The 13,486-nt window shown below is 57.7% G+C and overlaps 1 protein-coding gene across 9 annotated transcripts in view; it reads left to right on the top strand.

Annotated features, from left to right (window-relative positions):
- The window catches only part of ZMIZ1 (zinc finger MIZ-type containing 1), a 218,767-nt gene that overhangs the window by 191,843 nt on the left and 13,438 nt on the right, over positions 1-13,486 (top strand). For 8 of the 9 annotated variants that reach the window (XM_079136063.1, XM_079136066.1, XM_079136061.1 and 5 more), the window contains 8 exons: positions 4,898-5,012; positions 5,387-5,604; positions 6,569-6,767; positions 7,634-7,924; positions 10,363-10,542; positions 11,939-12,016; positions 12,645-12,819; positions 13,246-13,387. In XM_079136063.1, coding sequence (XP_078992189.1) covers positions 4,898-5,012; positions 5,387-5,604; positions 6,569-6,767; positions 7,634-7,924; positions 10,363-10,542; positions 11,939-12,016; positions 12,645-12,819; positions 13,246-13,387 — 1,398 coding nt within the window. The remainder of the gene's footprint in view (positions 1-4,897; positions 5,013-5,386; positions 5,605-6,568; positions 6,768-7,633; positions 7,925-10,362; positions 10,543-11,938; positions 12,017-12,644; positions 12,820-13,245; positions 13,388-13,486) is intronic. The other variant, XM_079136065.1, reaches the window with a different exon arrangement.

Raw genomic sequence — 13,486 nt, 5'->3', positions numbered from 1 at the left:
CAAAGCTGGCTGAAACTGGGGAAGATTGCAAGATCAGAGGGTGCCACCCTTGTTCCAGGTGTGGGATTTGGCACTCACAGGAGAGGTTCCCTGGGTGTAGCAGGTGGGGAACAGGCTCTGCTTTTATGTTAAGGAGCTGGGTTTCAGCTCTGCTATCTTCTAGCTGGGTAACTTAGGGCAGGTCCTTAACCTCTCTGTGCCTCAGCATCCTCATTCCCAGAAGGGCAGTAGCACCAGGGGCCTGAAGTCCGTGCGTGCCATCAACCTTGGCACACTGGGGGTCTCACAGATTATTCATTATTCTGATCCTTGGCCTGGTGCCATCTGGCCCTGCTTGCTCATTCTTGGTCAACCCACAGAGATCGGTCACTCAAAACCGAGCCCATCTTCCCCTCACTTTGGTCACGTCCCCATCATCGCAGCTGCCGCTTCTTGCTTTTTGCATAACTGCAGCAAACTTCAGTTTGCACTAGGCCCTTCTTGCCCCCAGAAATTGAAAACCCCACAAATCCCTGCTCCACCAGCTCCAGATGGCTAAGACGCAAGGACCTTTTCTGTTCCTCCTTCCTGTTGAAAGACGTTCCCAGCCTCTGGCAGGCAGTGAGCCACAGCACTTTCCCCTTTATGTTCCCTGCAGGGAGGGGAGGAAGGAGGCCCCAGTAATTGTGATGATGGAGAACACCGTTAATGGGTCCCCTAAATTAAAGAGACCAGGAGCGTCGGCTCTTCCCTGGCCTGGCGTTTCATTAGCAGCAACACTACAACCTTGCACAGAGCCGGGACCAATATAGCTGGATCGGGGAGATTAATGAGGGCCTGACAGTACCCTTAATGAGAATTGGTTATTTCTCCCAAATAAAGCGGCAGCCACAAGTGCAAGTCTCACCCACCTTCCATGAATGTCTGTGCAGACACTGCCACTGGCGGTACCCAGCAGCCAGGATCCGTCACTCCCTCACCTCAGGCCTAGCTCACATTCAGCAGACCTTCATTGGTGCCCATGGAACTGGTACAGACATGTAAGCCATCTCCTATAGCTGCAGTGGGACGAGCTCTCCATAAAAGATATGCAAAAAGTGCTGAGGGAACAGAGAAAAATTCCCTTGGTTTTATTCAGGAAAGTCCTGAAAGGGGGTATGCAGGCTGGGCTTTGAAGTATAGGTAGGAGTTCACTCGCTAGAGATGGGAAGGCACAAGGTAAGCCTCAGAGGCTTAGAAAACATTCTTTTTAGTTGACAAAGAGGAATGGTAATGGCCCCTCCCATGAGTACATACTTGTAAAACTTCTCAGCACGTTCAGCGTATCATTGAACACATATGGGTACCTGCATGTGACTAGCCAGGAGACCTGGGGAGAAAGGACAGCAGAGCAGGTACTGACTGCTGGGCCCTTCACCCATTCTTGCCTTTCCTCTTAGGAAAGTGTTAAGTCCCACTTTACAGATGAGGAAATGAGGCTGATTGAAAACGAAGCGGTGAAGTTCACAGAATCGGCAAAGGCAGAGCCGAGGTTTGTCCCCAGTCTAACTCCAGAGCCCACATGAGTGGCCTGTCTCTGGCACGGCACTGATTCCTCTGTGGATGGAACAGGATCCCTGGGGCGGTGGTGCCTGGCCAGGACTGTGGCTGGGGGCAGTCTGTGGCATGAGATCAGGACTATTCGTGCTGGAATAGGTGTACAGGGTGTACAGAGCAGCAGAATCATGAAGTAGGCTTCTCAGACCTTAAGAGCTCGGGCCTCCCTCTGCGTTGCTTCAAGGCAGTGATGAGAGGGGGATGTGGCCCCCAATGGGCAGCCCCAGAAGTCCAACACCCCAGCCTGGGGCTGAGCGTGCCTGCAGAATCAACAGTGCTTGTCAGGGGCTCAGAGGGGCCTCAGGTTCCCCTGAAAGCCCTCTAGGCCTTCCCTCTGTCGCCCAGGACTCCCTCCCACCTTAGCCAAGCCCCTGACTGGGCACAGGGACCAGGTAGCCCCTGAGGACCGTGTAAATCTAGGCAGAGGCTGGAGGGCCGCGGCCTGTGGGGGTGAGCACCCTCACAGCCACAGCGGGAGCATCTCCCCCAGAACAGGATGCGTCAAGCTGCAACCGCGCCTGCCACTTCTGCTTCTGCAGCAGGTATGCACGGAGGCCCGGAAGACCAAGACCACATGCCTACTCCCGGTGTGTGCTCTTCCCGCAAGACGTGCAAGGCAGCACGTCTGCAGGGCTCCCGTGTGCCCGGGCCTCTGCACGCCTGTGTGCACACTGGCTGTGCACCTCCACTCTAGGGCAGTGACCCTGCCAGCCAGTCAGCAGGATGCCCACTTTGGGAACATTAGTTAACTTTGCTTCTCACCAAGTTTGGGGTGGAGTGGGTGAAACAGGAAGGAGCGGGTTTCCTCCCACAAGGCCCACCCACAGAGCTTCAGGGCAGTCAGGAGCTGCTGTGGGCCTCAAGCACAGTATCCCTGCTGAGGTGGTGAGGCAGCAGCTGCCTGGGGCCCCTGGGGGGTCACTTCCTGAGCGTGGCCAGGCATGTTCTAAAAGGACAGAAACCTTGCCTACACCATCATCAGCCTGGAGGGTCAGTGGGAACTTGTGGGCTGGAGTTCTGGGGAGAGAAAACAGACTCAAGCTCGTGTTTGCCTTAGTTGCCGGGGGAACCCGTGTTTATCCAGCACACCTGGGCCGTGAGCCCTGCAGGACAGCCAGTGTAGGGATCTCTGTTTCTAAAGCAGGGCCTCCCTGCCAGACGCTGCTCTGCCACCCTGGAACCACCTTGGGCTCAGCCACCTCATGGAGAGAACAGGGGACCTTTGCCCAGCCTCCCGAGGAGCCCCTTGAGTGCTTGCTTTTCCGTGCTGCTCCTTCCTGGTCCCCAGTCTGCAGACAGAGACCTGTCGCTACGTGTGCATCCGGAGCTCCCTCTTTCCAGCAGCACCGACCCCTGTCCCGTCCGTCCGGCTGAGGTCATCTCTTCCCCAGGTTCAACCCTGCTCTTTCCCCACCGACGTCATGAGTAATGAGTGTGTCACTTTCCAACTGAGGAAGCCTTTTTGTCCTCTGAGCCACCTCTGTCTTAGCACCTGAGACTGGGGTTCGGACTTATTTGAGCCCTACAGTAAGACACGTAGTACCTGCAGCCCAGGTGTGTTTCAGACCAACACAGAAGTTTAACACTCATCCTTACTGTGAGCTCACGCTTGATCACCTTGTCCCCTCATGCTGGCTCAGTGTCCTGACCCACTCATGTTTTTGTGACCTGCAGCTAGAGAACGCTGGGGGAGCGGAGTGGAGGGTCACACTTGTCCAGATGTCCTGGTCTGGCTCACTTTCAGGTGCCCAGGTAGATGCCGAACAGACATGGGGCCCTGCCCTGGGCAGTGGGTGAATAACAACAAAACAGATGGTCACGACAGTGGTGGAGTGCTGCAGAAGATAGTCAAGAGCCAGGGAAAGGGAGAAAAACAGTGTGGGGCGTGACTGCTCTTATACTACGGCAGGCAGAGCCAGGCTGGCCCTCCACAGAGGTGACCTCTGAACAGAGACCACAGGCAGTGGGAGATAAGGAGAGGAGCGGATGAGGCAGGGGAAGGGCGAGTGAGCCTCAGTGACACAGCCAGCGTGCAGGCAGATCACTGCCACAGGGTCCTGACCAGCATTGCCAAGGGCTCAGCCAGGCAGCACAGGCACCTGAGTGGCCATGCTGGCTCCCCGCTCCTGCTGGCACACGGAACGCCCTCCTGGAGCCTCCTCGGGCTGGTTCTAGCTCCCAGTTGTGTTCTCCACCACGTCTGGGACTGGATGGCCCCTCGGGCAGGACTCAAGTGAGCCTTCACTTTGTACTGAGTCTCATAAGGAAGGCACGAGGTGTTTCCCACACCCTTTCCCTAGCGTAGCTTGAGTGGGTACACAGGACGTCACCCCCATGGGAGGCCCGTGGCACAACTGGGCCACAGACCTGGGCACTCTGCTTTCCTGCCCTTCCTGGGGCCTGCATGCTGGGATTCCGTGGCCACCCTGACAGGTGGGACAGAAGAGCCAGCACAGGCTCTAGGGGTGGGTCAGCCTCAGCTCAGCACCCCTGGGGCTGGAACCCCCCGGCAGGTCTTCATGCTGTGACCTCACCTGCCTCTGGTGTGAGTGGGGGAGGGGCAGGTGTCCAGGGCAGCTCCCAGAGAGTTGAAGCCACGTGCAGGGTCAGGTGGAGTTAGTGGGTAAATCATTCCTAAGTGGGCGTTTGGACTTTGCCTTGTCAACACTGGAAGCCATTGAAGGACTTTGATTGTGCTGAGGGTCTTGGGTGTTGGAGGGGGATTAGCTCGTCGGGGATGTGCACAAGAGATGAGTGGGGGCAGTGGGGGGGACTGAGGCTGGTAGGCCCATACCTGCATTGTCCTGGCCCAGGAGGGAAGGGCGACCTAAGAAGCCTGCGTTCCAAAGGCCAGGCCAGCTGGGCTCAGCAGCCAACCTGCTATGAGGGGGTGGGAAGAGCCAAGGCTCCTGGTCACAAACCTTTTCGGCCTTCACTAAGAAGGGGCCCGGCAGTCCCCAGGGGCGGTGGTGTAGGCTCTTCCCAGGGGGCTGCTTGGAGTCAGCGTGATTGAAGAAGGGGCTTAGATCGAGACCCACTTCCTTCATTGCATGGACTGTGGACTTGGGGCCAAGGTGAGGCAGGCAGACACGGGGGTGGCCCCGCAGGGACAGGGGAGACTCACTTCTGCACAGCCTGCCACCATGTAAGGCCCACCTGTTCTACACCAGGTGCCATGACAGACCTGGGGGTGGAGTGCTGTGCTGACTGGGATGGGGTTCCTGGGACTCTGGAGCAGCAGCAGAACAATGGGGTGCAGGACATGGCCCCCCTGAGCCCTGTGCACCAGCCTCTGAGGACCTCCCTCTGTCTCTCTCTGCAGTGATGGGTCGTTCCCCTATGACTCTGTCCCTTGGCAGCAGAACACCAACCAGCCTCCCGGCTCCCTCTCCGTGGTCACCACAGTTTGGGGAGTGACCAACACATCCCAGAGCCAGGTAAGATCCTATCTTGCTCCCGGCCACATCCTCTTCCAGGTACCCCTCATTCCTGGGGCCCTCAGGTCACCCTGCCATGCCTGCCCCTCTTGTTCTCCCAGGCTCTGGCTGGCAGACCTTTTATCAGGGTACACCCAGCTGCCAGCACATCTGCACTCCAGTAAGGGTCTGTACACCACACCCTCACCTACTCCCCCACACTGCCTGCCTCCCCGCCTAGCCCTTGTAAACTCTGGGACTGACTCTGCCTCCGCCACCCCACTTTTTCTACATTGTCCTCCTGCTCTCTTTCTTCCTCCCTTCCCGTCTCCATGTCTCCCTTTTTTGTCTCCATGGGTAGCAGCTGGGGTGATAACCACTCACTCTGCTCACAGGTCCTCGGGAACCCTATGGCCAATGCCAACAACCCTATGAATCCAGGCGGCAACCCCATGGCGTCGGGCATGACCACCAGCAACCCCGGCCTCAACTCCCCGCAGTTCGCTGGGCAGCAGCAGCAGTTCTCGGCCAAGGCTGGCCCCGCTCAGCCCTACATCCAGCAGAGCGTGTACGGCCGGCCCAACTACCCCGGCAGCGGGGGCTTCGGGGCCAGGTGAGCAGGCAGCAGGGGCTTGGCCTTCAACAGCCGCATGTCCACCCCGCCCTCCTGCCTCCATCCAGGTGGGGGTGTCCAGTTGCATTCCCAGCACCGTGCTTCCTGAGAGGTGTGGGCAGGGCGGCCCCTTGTCACATTCCTGGCTGTCCTGCCTATTCTCAGGACTGGCTTGCAGATTCGATGCTGCAGTAGCTGGGCTGTGTCCTGACGCTCTCAGGCCTGTAGGAACAGGAGGCTACTAGGTTCTCCCTCCTGCCAATGACCCCTCTCTGCCTCATATCTTTATAAGTCAGAAGCCATTGAGAGCTGGACCAGGAAAGCCACGGAGCAGCTAGAAGGGAGCTCCCCACTTGCCCAGGCCCCGTTAAGCAACTCTGCCTTGCCGGTCTGTGAAGGAAGAAGGAAGCAGGGATCCCCAGGGAGGAGTTTGGGGGTGGGAGGCAGGGCAGACACGGACAGCAGAGGTGCCCACCCTATCCTAACAGAGACCCCCACTTTGGCCTTAACCCTGCCTGGCTGTACGCACCACAGCCTTGCTGAGTTTCCGGCCTGGGGTTGGCAGAGCAGTACAGCCTACTGGTTAAACTCTAGTGTCGGGCGCACCTGGCGCTTTATCTGCAGCTCCGCCATCAGTGCCAGAGCACCTCGGGCGAGTTGCTCAGGCTTGCTGGGGCCCAGTGTCCCCTAGAAGACAGCTGACCAGGTGACCACGAGCTTGCAGTGAGGATGCCCCAATGCCAGGGCTCCAGGAGTAGTGCCTGGCCATCTCTAGTGCACCGTGGTTGCCAGCCTCAGGAGTCCCTTGTCCTCTCCAGGCTCTGCACCTGAGTGCCTCACACATGCATGAGCTGGTGTCCCAGGCACTGGGACAGCCCTGCCCACCTCCCCGGAGCCCCAGGTTTGTCCTGGGTTCATCCTTAGGGGCAGGCAGTACCTAACTCTTCCATCCTTCTCCTCGCAGCTACCCTGGGGGTCCCAGTGCCCCCGCAGGCATGGGCATCCCTCCGCACACCAGGCCACCTGCTGATTTCACTCAGCCGGCAGCCGCTGCTGCAGCAGCTGCAGTAGCAGCAGCGGCGGCCACGGCCACAGCCACGGCCACAGCCACCGTGGCAGCGTTGCAGGAGACGCAGAACAAGGATATTAACCAGTATGGACCGGTAAGGGTTCCCACTCATCCTGCCCCAGCCTTGCCCAGGCAGACAGTGCAGGGCTTGGGGGCCGTGTGTGCTGGAGAGCCAATGGCGTCGGTGGGCTGGGTATTCCTGGCAGCGCCTGGAGCCTGTGTGTTAGGGTGTGGGCGTGGCGGCATGGCTGGGTGCGGTGTGGGCATCTGGGAGCTCATGTGTGTTCTGTGTGGGCTGGCGTGTCTGCATATGAGGAAAGAGGTTTCTGCATTGGCCCCTGAGCCCCCTGTTCACTGAAGAGTGGGCTCAGTGTCTGCCAGTTGTCTCCCACAACCCTGCTGAGGCCTGGGGCCTGGGTAGGCCTGCTAGGGCATCTGCTGCCTGTGCCAGTTCGAGGTGGGCCCAGGAGTGTGAGCAGGAGGGCCCCCGTAGCAGTGCAGGACAGGTCCCTGGAGGTGGGGCCATAGAGCAGAAGTAAAAGCTGGAATTGAGTCAGATTTTGTGGATGGAGGGTGTGTCTCCATTGGCCGAGGATCAGAACTTCCAGGAAAGGGGCTTTAGCCTCCATCCTCATCTGCCTCCACCCTCCAGTGTCCCTTCCCATGTCCCTTCCCACCCTGCACACTCTTCCCTGTCCCCTGCCTGCCACCCTGGAAATGCTGCCTGTGCATTGGAGTGACTGTTCCCCACCCCACTCCCTAACACCCCTGGAGCTGCATCTTCCCTGTGCGGCCTGCAGAGGACAGCAGTGAGCCCAGGAGGACAGGGTCCCTTGGGACCTGGTCATCAGCAGCAGCCACCCAGGAAAGTGCTCCCTCCCCGTAACCCCCTGCCTCCCTGCACTTTCAATGCATGTGGCATTTTATTCTTTTTTTTTTCTTCTTCTTCTCCCGTTGAAGGTCTGTTCCTCTTTCCAGATGGGTCCCACCCAGGCGTATAACAGCCAATTCATGAACCAGCCCGGGCCTCGGGGGCCTGCCTCCATGGGGGGCAGCATGAACCCTGCCAGCATGGCGGCTGGCATGACGCCCTCGGGGATGAGCGGCCCTCCCATGGGCATGAACCAGCCCCGGCCGCCTGGCATCAGCCCCTTTGGCACACACGGGCAGCGGATGCCCCAGCAGACCTACCCGGGCCCCCGGCCCCAGTCCCTTCCTATTCAGAGCATAAAGAGGCCATACCCTGGAGAGGTGAGTGTGGTGGCAGTCTGCAGGGGCACAGAGGGCAGAGGGAGGGCTGGGCTCGACGATGCCAGGGCTGTGGGTGGAGCCATGGAAAGGGCACAGTTGGACCACCAGAAAACCTGGGCCAAAAGGCAGGACTGGGACCTAGGCCTCCTGGCATTGAGCCCTGGTTCTGCTGTTTCCCACCCAGAAGTCCCTGAGCAAATCAGGCCACCTCCCTGAGCCACCATTTCGTCATCTGTAAAAGTGGCAGCAGTCCATTTCCCCGACTAGGCCGCCTGGGGTCCTGGCCAAGGGCATGTTCAGGAAGTCCTTCTCAGCAAGCAGTCGCTGCTGCTGCCACTCTCTTCTGTCCTACCGGCTCCTGGGCAGCTGCGTGAAGAACAGAACCACAGGGTCACGCCCACACGAGGGCTCCCCCAGCTTCCCCAGGAACCGGAGCTGAAATGATACCCTTGAAATGCATGTGTGTGTGCCATCGGTGATCGCAGGCAGCATCGACCCTGCTGGGCTAGTGGCGCTGCCTCTTGGGCACCAGCCAGCTTAGGGGAGGTGTTGGGGAAGATTCAGGGAAGCAGAACTCATACCTCCTGCCTCAGGAACCCAAGACTGAAGCAGGAAAGAAAAGGCTTAAGCCAGGACCCACAAAGGAACAGAACTCAGTGTGAGGCCAGAGAAAGGGAGCATCACAGACAAATCGGCAGCAACTGGGCCATCCTGGTACCAAGTAAGGGTTTAGTTCACCTGCAGAGGACACCAGGACCCTAGAGTCCTGAACACTCATGAAACCTGCCTATCTGCTCACCCCGGAATTCTCTGTAGAGCACCAGCTGTCTGCTCACACACCGTTCTCAGGTTGGCTTCCCAAAGAGCACATGTTCCTTGAATGTCTGTGCAGCATCTACTGTAGCACAAGCTGGGTGACTTGGCAACCAGTGTTGTCCTGTGACCAAAGGGTGCAAGGGTTGGGGGCCATCCTCAAGCATCCAGGAGGCTGGGTCAAGGCCTGATCCCTTAGTTCAGGGAGGGCCAGAGAAGGACCATGGACCCCCCGCCCCCAGGCCCTGGCTGGCCTTACTCCCAGCACAGAGCCCCTGCTATTTCTGAGTTTTCTTCTCAGCCCCTCTGTGCTGACACTTGCAGTGTCCCCAGCGACTACCCTGGGGTTTGCCTCCATGAGCCAAACCTTGGGCAACCAGCACAAGACCAGCCATCTCAGATGTGGCCACAGCAGAGCCCTGGTCACTAGGCTAAGCCTGCACCTGCACCAATGTCCGCCCCAGGAGAACACCCCAAGAACTCCTGCTCATCTTTCCTGAAGAAGTCACGCCCCTTGTGGAACACTGCGGCTCCCCAGTTACTAAACGCCGGGTCCTGGGTGGCAGTGCTGTGTGCTCCCAGCCTCTTCGGCCTGACCCGCCTGGAAGGGCTGCCCCCACCTCACCATGGTGCTCTCATCCGCATTGAATTATCGGCCTTAGGGTGGGGCTGGAGTCAGGTCATCCAGTCCCAGAGAAGGGCAGGTGCCAGCCAGGTCCACGTCTGCAGCAATGAGACCGCACTGTTGCACACAGCAGCCACCAGGTCCCAACGGTGTGCATCACGGAAGGTCCTTTAGTGCTCACCACTCTGGTGTGTGCCCCCAGGCCCTTCATTCACTTAGTGAGCAAGTGTTGATTGAGGTCCTGCTTTCTGCCAAGCCCTGGGGCACAGTCACCAACTGGATCTCTAAGCCGAGAGGACTGGAGAGACACTTAGACAAGAATGTCAACAGAGAAGCAAGAAGAAATCACTGACTCCACAGGAAGTCATATTCTGGGGGTCTGGGCTGCAGGTGGCCCTGAGTGTCACCTGACTCTGGACGCTGAATCTTCTCCCTTCACCAACCAGGTCTCCCAGGCTCTGCATGGCTGGGTGGTGACGGCCTGGAACTGGATGTGTATGTGTGTGTGTGTTCTGCTCAGCTGGGGTTCGGGGACAGTGCCATGCAGATTCCACCTCAGAATACAGGGGGTGTGAGCTTTCTGGGAGTGCAGCCTGTGGCTTGCATTTCCCTGTCACATTCTGGTGCACACTGGGGAACATAGCCCTGAGGCAAGCCCTGGGAGACATGGAGAGGAGGGCTTTAGAAAGAGCCTCCTCAAGATGGCAGGACCAAGAAGCTCTGGAAGTGGCCCAGGAGTCCCAAGGGCATGTGTCTCTGGATGAAAACCTTAAGGGGAGGTGTCCCATGAGCTGGACAGGCAGAATGTCACGCCCCCAGATGTCGAGGCAAGAAGGGGCTCAGCATCATCACGTTCAGCCTGTCCTTTCTGCAAGGCTGGCCATTTCAGGGTAGGACAGCAGAGTCCACAGATAGGAGGTGGACCTGGTCCCAGCATGAGTGAGCCACTTGGCTACAAAATACTGACAACTTCTCCTCTGCCCTTCTTCTGCCACCATAGCAATATGGAAACCAGCAATATGGACCAAACAGCCAGTTCCCCACCCAGCCAGGCCAGTACCCCACTCCCAATCCCCCAAGGCCACTCACCTCTCCCAACTACCCTGGGCAAAGGATGCCGAGCCAGCCCAGCACCGGGCAGTACCCTCCCCCCACGGTCAACATGGGGCAGTATTACAAGGTAAGTCCCACCCACCTTGGGGCACCCCAAACCTCACTACCCTCCCCCCAAGCCCCTCCCTCTTAACACATCCTTAACCTCACCAGTGATATTTGGAGACTGTGTGTTCCCCCAAATACACCGAGGGCAGGGGAGGTTTCTTGTCCTGGAGGGCTCAGAACTAAGTTTGAGTGGCCAGGAAGTCAGACTAACTTCTCCTGGTTTCTGTTTATATGGAGCTTAGATGATGGATTTCTTTATATATGACACCCACAACATAACAACAATAGAGGAAATGCCTTTTAAGAAAAAACTATACACCCTGAATATGTTAACATTTTATTCTAAACTTGCATGCAGATGGGTCCCAACACATTATAAAACTCTCACTACACCTGTGATCTCTTTGCTTTCTTGGTCCTGGGGATTGAACCCAGGGCCCCACACATACTTGGCAAGTGCTCTACCACTGAGCTACAGCCCTAGTCCTTCTCATTTTTTATTTTGAGACAGGGTCTTACTGAATTATACAGGTTGGCCTCAAACTTGTGACCTTCCTGTCTCCACTCCCCAAGTAGCTGGGATTACAGACATAAGCCACAGCTCCCAGCTACAGCTATAATTTTGACCTAACCTGAATTAATAAGCATATTACTTATTGCTGTAGCATCTCTATCACTCTCACTTTTCTTTTTTTTTCTTTTTTGGTACCAGGGATGGAACCAAGGGGCTCTTAATCAGAGAGCCACACCCCCATCCTTTTTTATATTTTATTTTGAGACAGGGTCTTGCTAAGTTGCTGAGGGCCTCACTAAGTTGCTGAGGCTGGCCTTGAACTTGCGATCCTCCTGCCTTAGCTTCCCAAACCCCATGTGCTACTGTTCCTGGCTTATTTTCACTTTTCATAGCTGCCTAATACTCCAACAACTGCGCCCTGGTTTTCTTTCTCTCTCTCTCTCTCTCTCTCTCTCTCTCTCTCTCTCTCTCTCTCTCTTTCTCTGTCAGATGTTTGCGTTATTTCTGATTTTTCACTTTGGAAATAATACTATGATAAATCTGTTCAGGCATCCAGACTTTTCCTTCCGGATTTTTATAAAATACTTTCAGGCGTGAAGAAGACGTCACTATTTTGCATTTACTTGCCAAAGAACCATGCCAGCATCCACGGCCATCTGCCACGTGGGTTGACCATTTTTGCTCTGACTTCGGCACCACCGTGTTGCTATTTTGCTGGGCTCTTTTGCTAAATTAGTCGCTATGGACAGAGAGGGGCAGAACACAGTCCCCGAAGGATGGCCTGCACAGCCCCCTCCTTCCCGCCCTGGCAGAGGCTCCCCGTTCTCCAGGCCAGTTCCAGCATCGGGAGGGAGAGCTTTCCCGCCTTCCACTCCTAGCGTTGCTTATCTTGTTTTAACAGCCAGAACAGTTTAATGGACAAAACAACACCTTCTCGGGGAGCAGCTACAGCAACTACAGCCAAGGGAATGTCAATAGGGTATGTTCCGATTGAATCTTCCAATCTCTTACCCTCAGGCCGTCGTTGGGGGATCTAGAGGTCCTCCCTGTGCCTGCCCCAGCCTCTCTGGATGACAGTGTCCACGGGTGGGAGACACACCCCCCGGTCATCTGCCTTGGGGCACAGAGATGCCCACAGTTCTGCGTGGGCGAGCCAAGGAGGAATGGCCTGAGAGAACAAGGCGAGGACTGAGAAGAGGGCTCTTGGGGACGGGGACCTCTGGGGTGGGGTGGAAGCACGTGGCTTTGAGTTGTGACACAGGATGGCTGCCTGGCTGGTCCCAGCTCTCCTCTCCTCCCAGGGTAGATTAGACAAGTCTCCCCTTACCCCGAACCTGGGTGTCTCCATTGGTCAGAGGGATGTGGACATCTGCATTCACCTGGCACTGAAGCAGCTCAGTGGTGTGAGACCCAGATAAGGATGGGGTGTCCTTCCCAGGCAGGAAGATCAGGGTACATGGGAGACTGTGGTTTCCCTGGGGGAGTCCTCCGCCAGGGGGAAGTATTAAGCCTAACAGGGCCCTGGTGAGTGTGGGGTAGATGTCCACAGCTCAGTCCTTTCCACCCCTGTGACCCCATATCTTATTTGTGGCTTCTCTTCTTTCCAGCCTCCCAGGCCGGTTCCTGTGGCAAATTACCCCCACTCGCCTGTTCCAGGGAACCCCACGCCCCCCATGACCCCTGGGAGCAGCATCCCTCCCTACCTGTCCCCCAGTCAAGACGTTAAACCACCCTTCCCACCTGACATCAAGCCAAATATGAGCGCTCTGCCGCCACCCCCAGGTGAGGACCCTCCGTTCCGGACCGCCCCAGTGGGCCAGGAGTGGGGGGCTTGGAAGCTGGGCTGCCGTAGGGAGGCAGCGTTCAGGAAGGGCAGGGGGACCTCAGAGCAGAGAAACGCCCCCAGAGGGACATCTGAGCTGGAAGCTGGGCTGCCCACCTGCTTGGGAGGCAGGAGGCTGGGAGGCAGCCAGGAAGAAGGGCCTAAACTTCCAGAGCAGGGAGGCTGGGGGAGGAGACGGAACACGTGGGAGGGCACAGGTCCCCGGGTGCGCACTTGGTCACAGCCCAGCTTCTGGGGTTCTGTGGCCCACACCTGTGTTCCTCTGAGCAAGCGACCCAGGTGGTTTTGGATGGGTGAGACCCATCCAAGGCCCCAGCGCCTATGCCTCTGTGCCCGTGGCTCATCTGGCCCCTGTCCCTGCCCAGCCAACCACAATGACGAGCTGCGGCTCACGTTCCCCGTGCGGGACGGCGTGGTGCTGGAGCCCTTCCGCCTGGAGCACAACCTGGCCGTCAGCAACCACGTGTTTCACCTGCGGCCCACGGTCCACCAGACGCTGATGTGGAGGTGAGTGTCAGGCGGGGCGCGGGCCAGGTGGGATGGTCCCCCACACCGCCGTAGTCCATCCTGGGCCCAGTACAGCCTGCACAGGGGTTAGCAGCAGCT

The sequence above is a fragment of the Sciurus vulgaris genome (genome assembly GCF_902686455.1).
Source record: "Sciurus vulgaris genome assembly, chromosome: 4".
NCBI classification, from domain to species: domain Eukaryota; kingdom Metazoa; phylum Chordata; class Mammalia; order Rodentia; family Sciuridae; genus Sciurus; species Sciurus vulgaris.
This window is presented reverse-complemented; position numbering and strand designations above follow the sequence as displayed.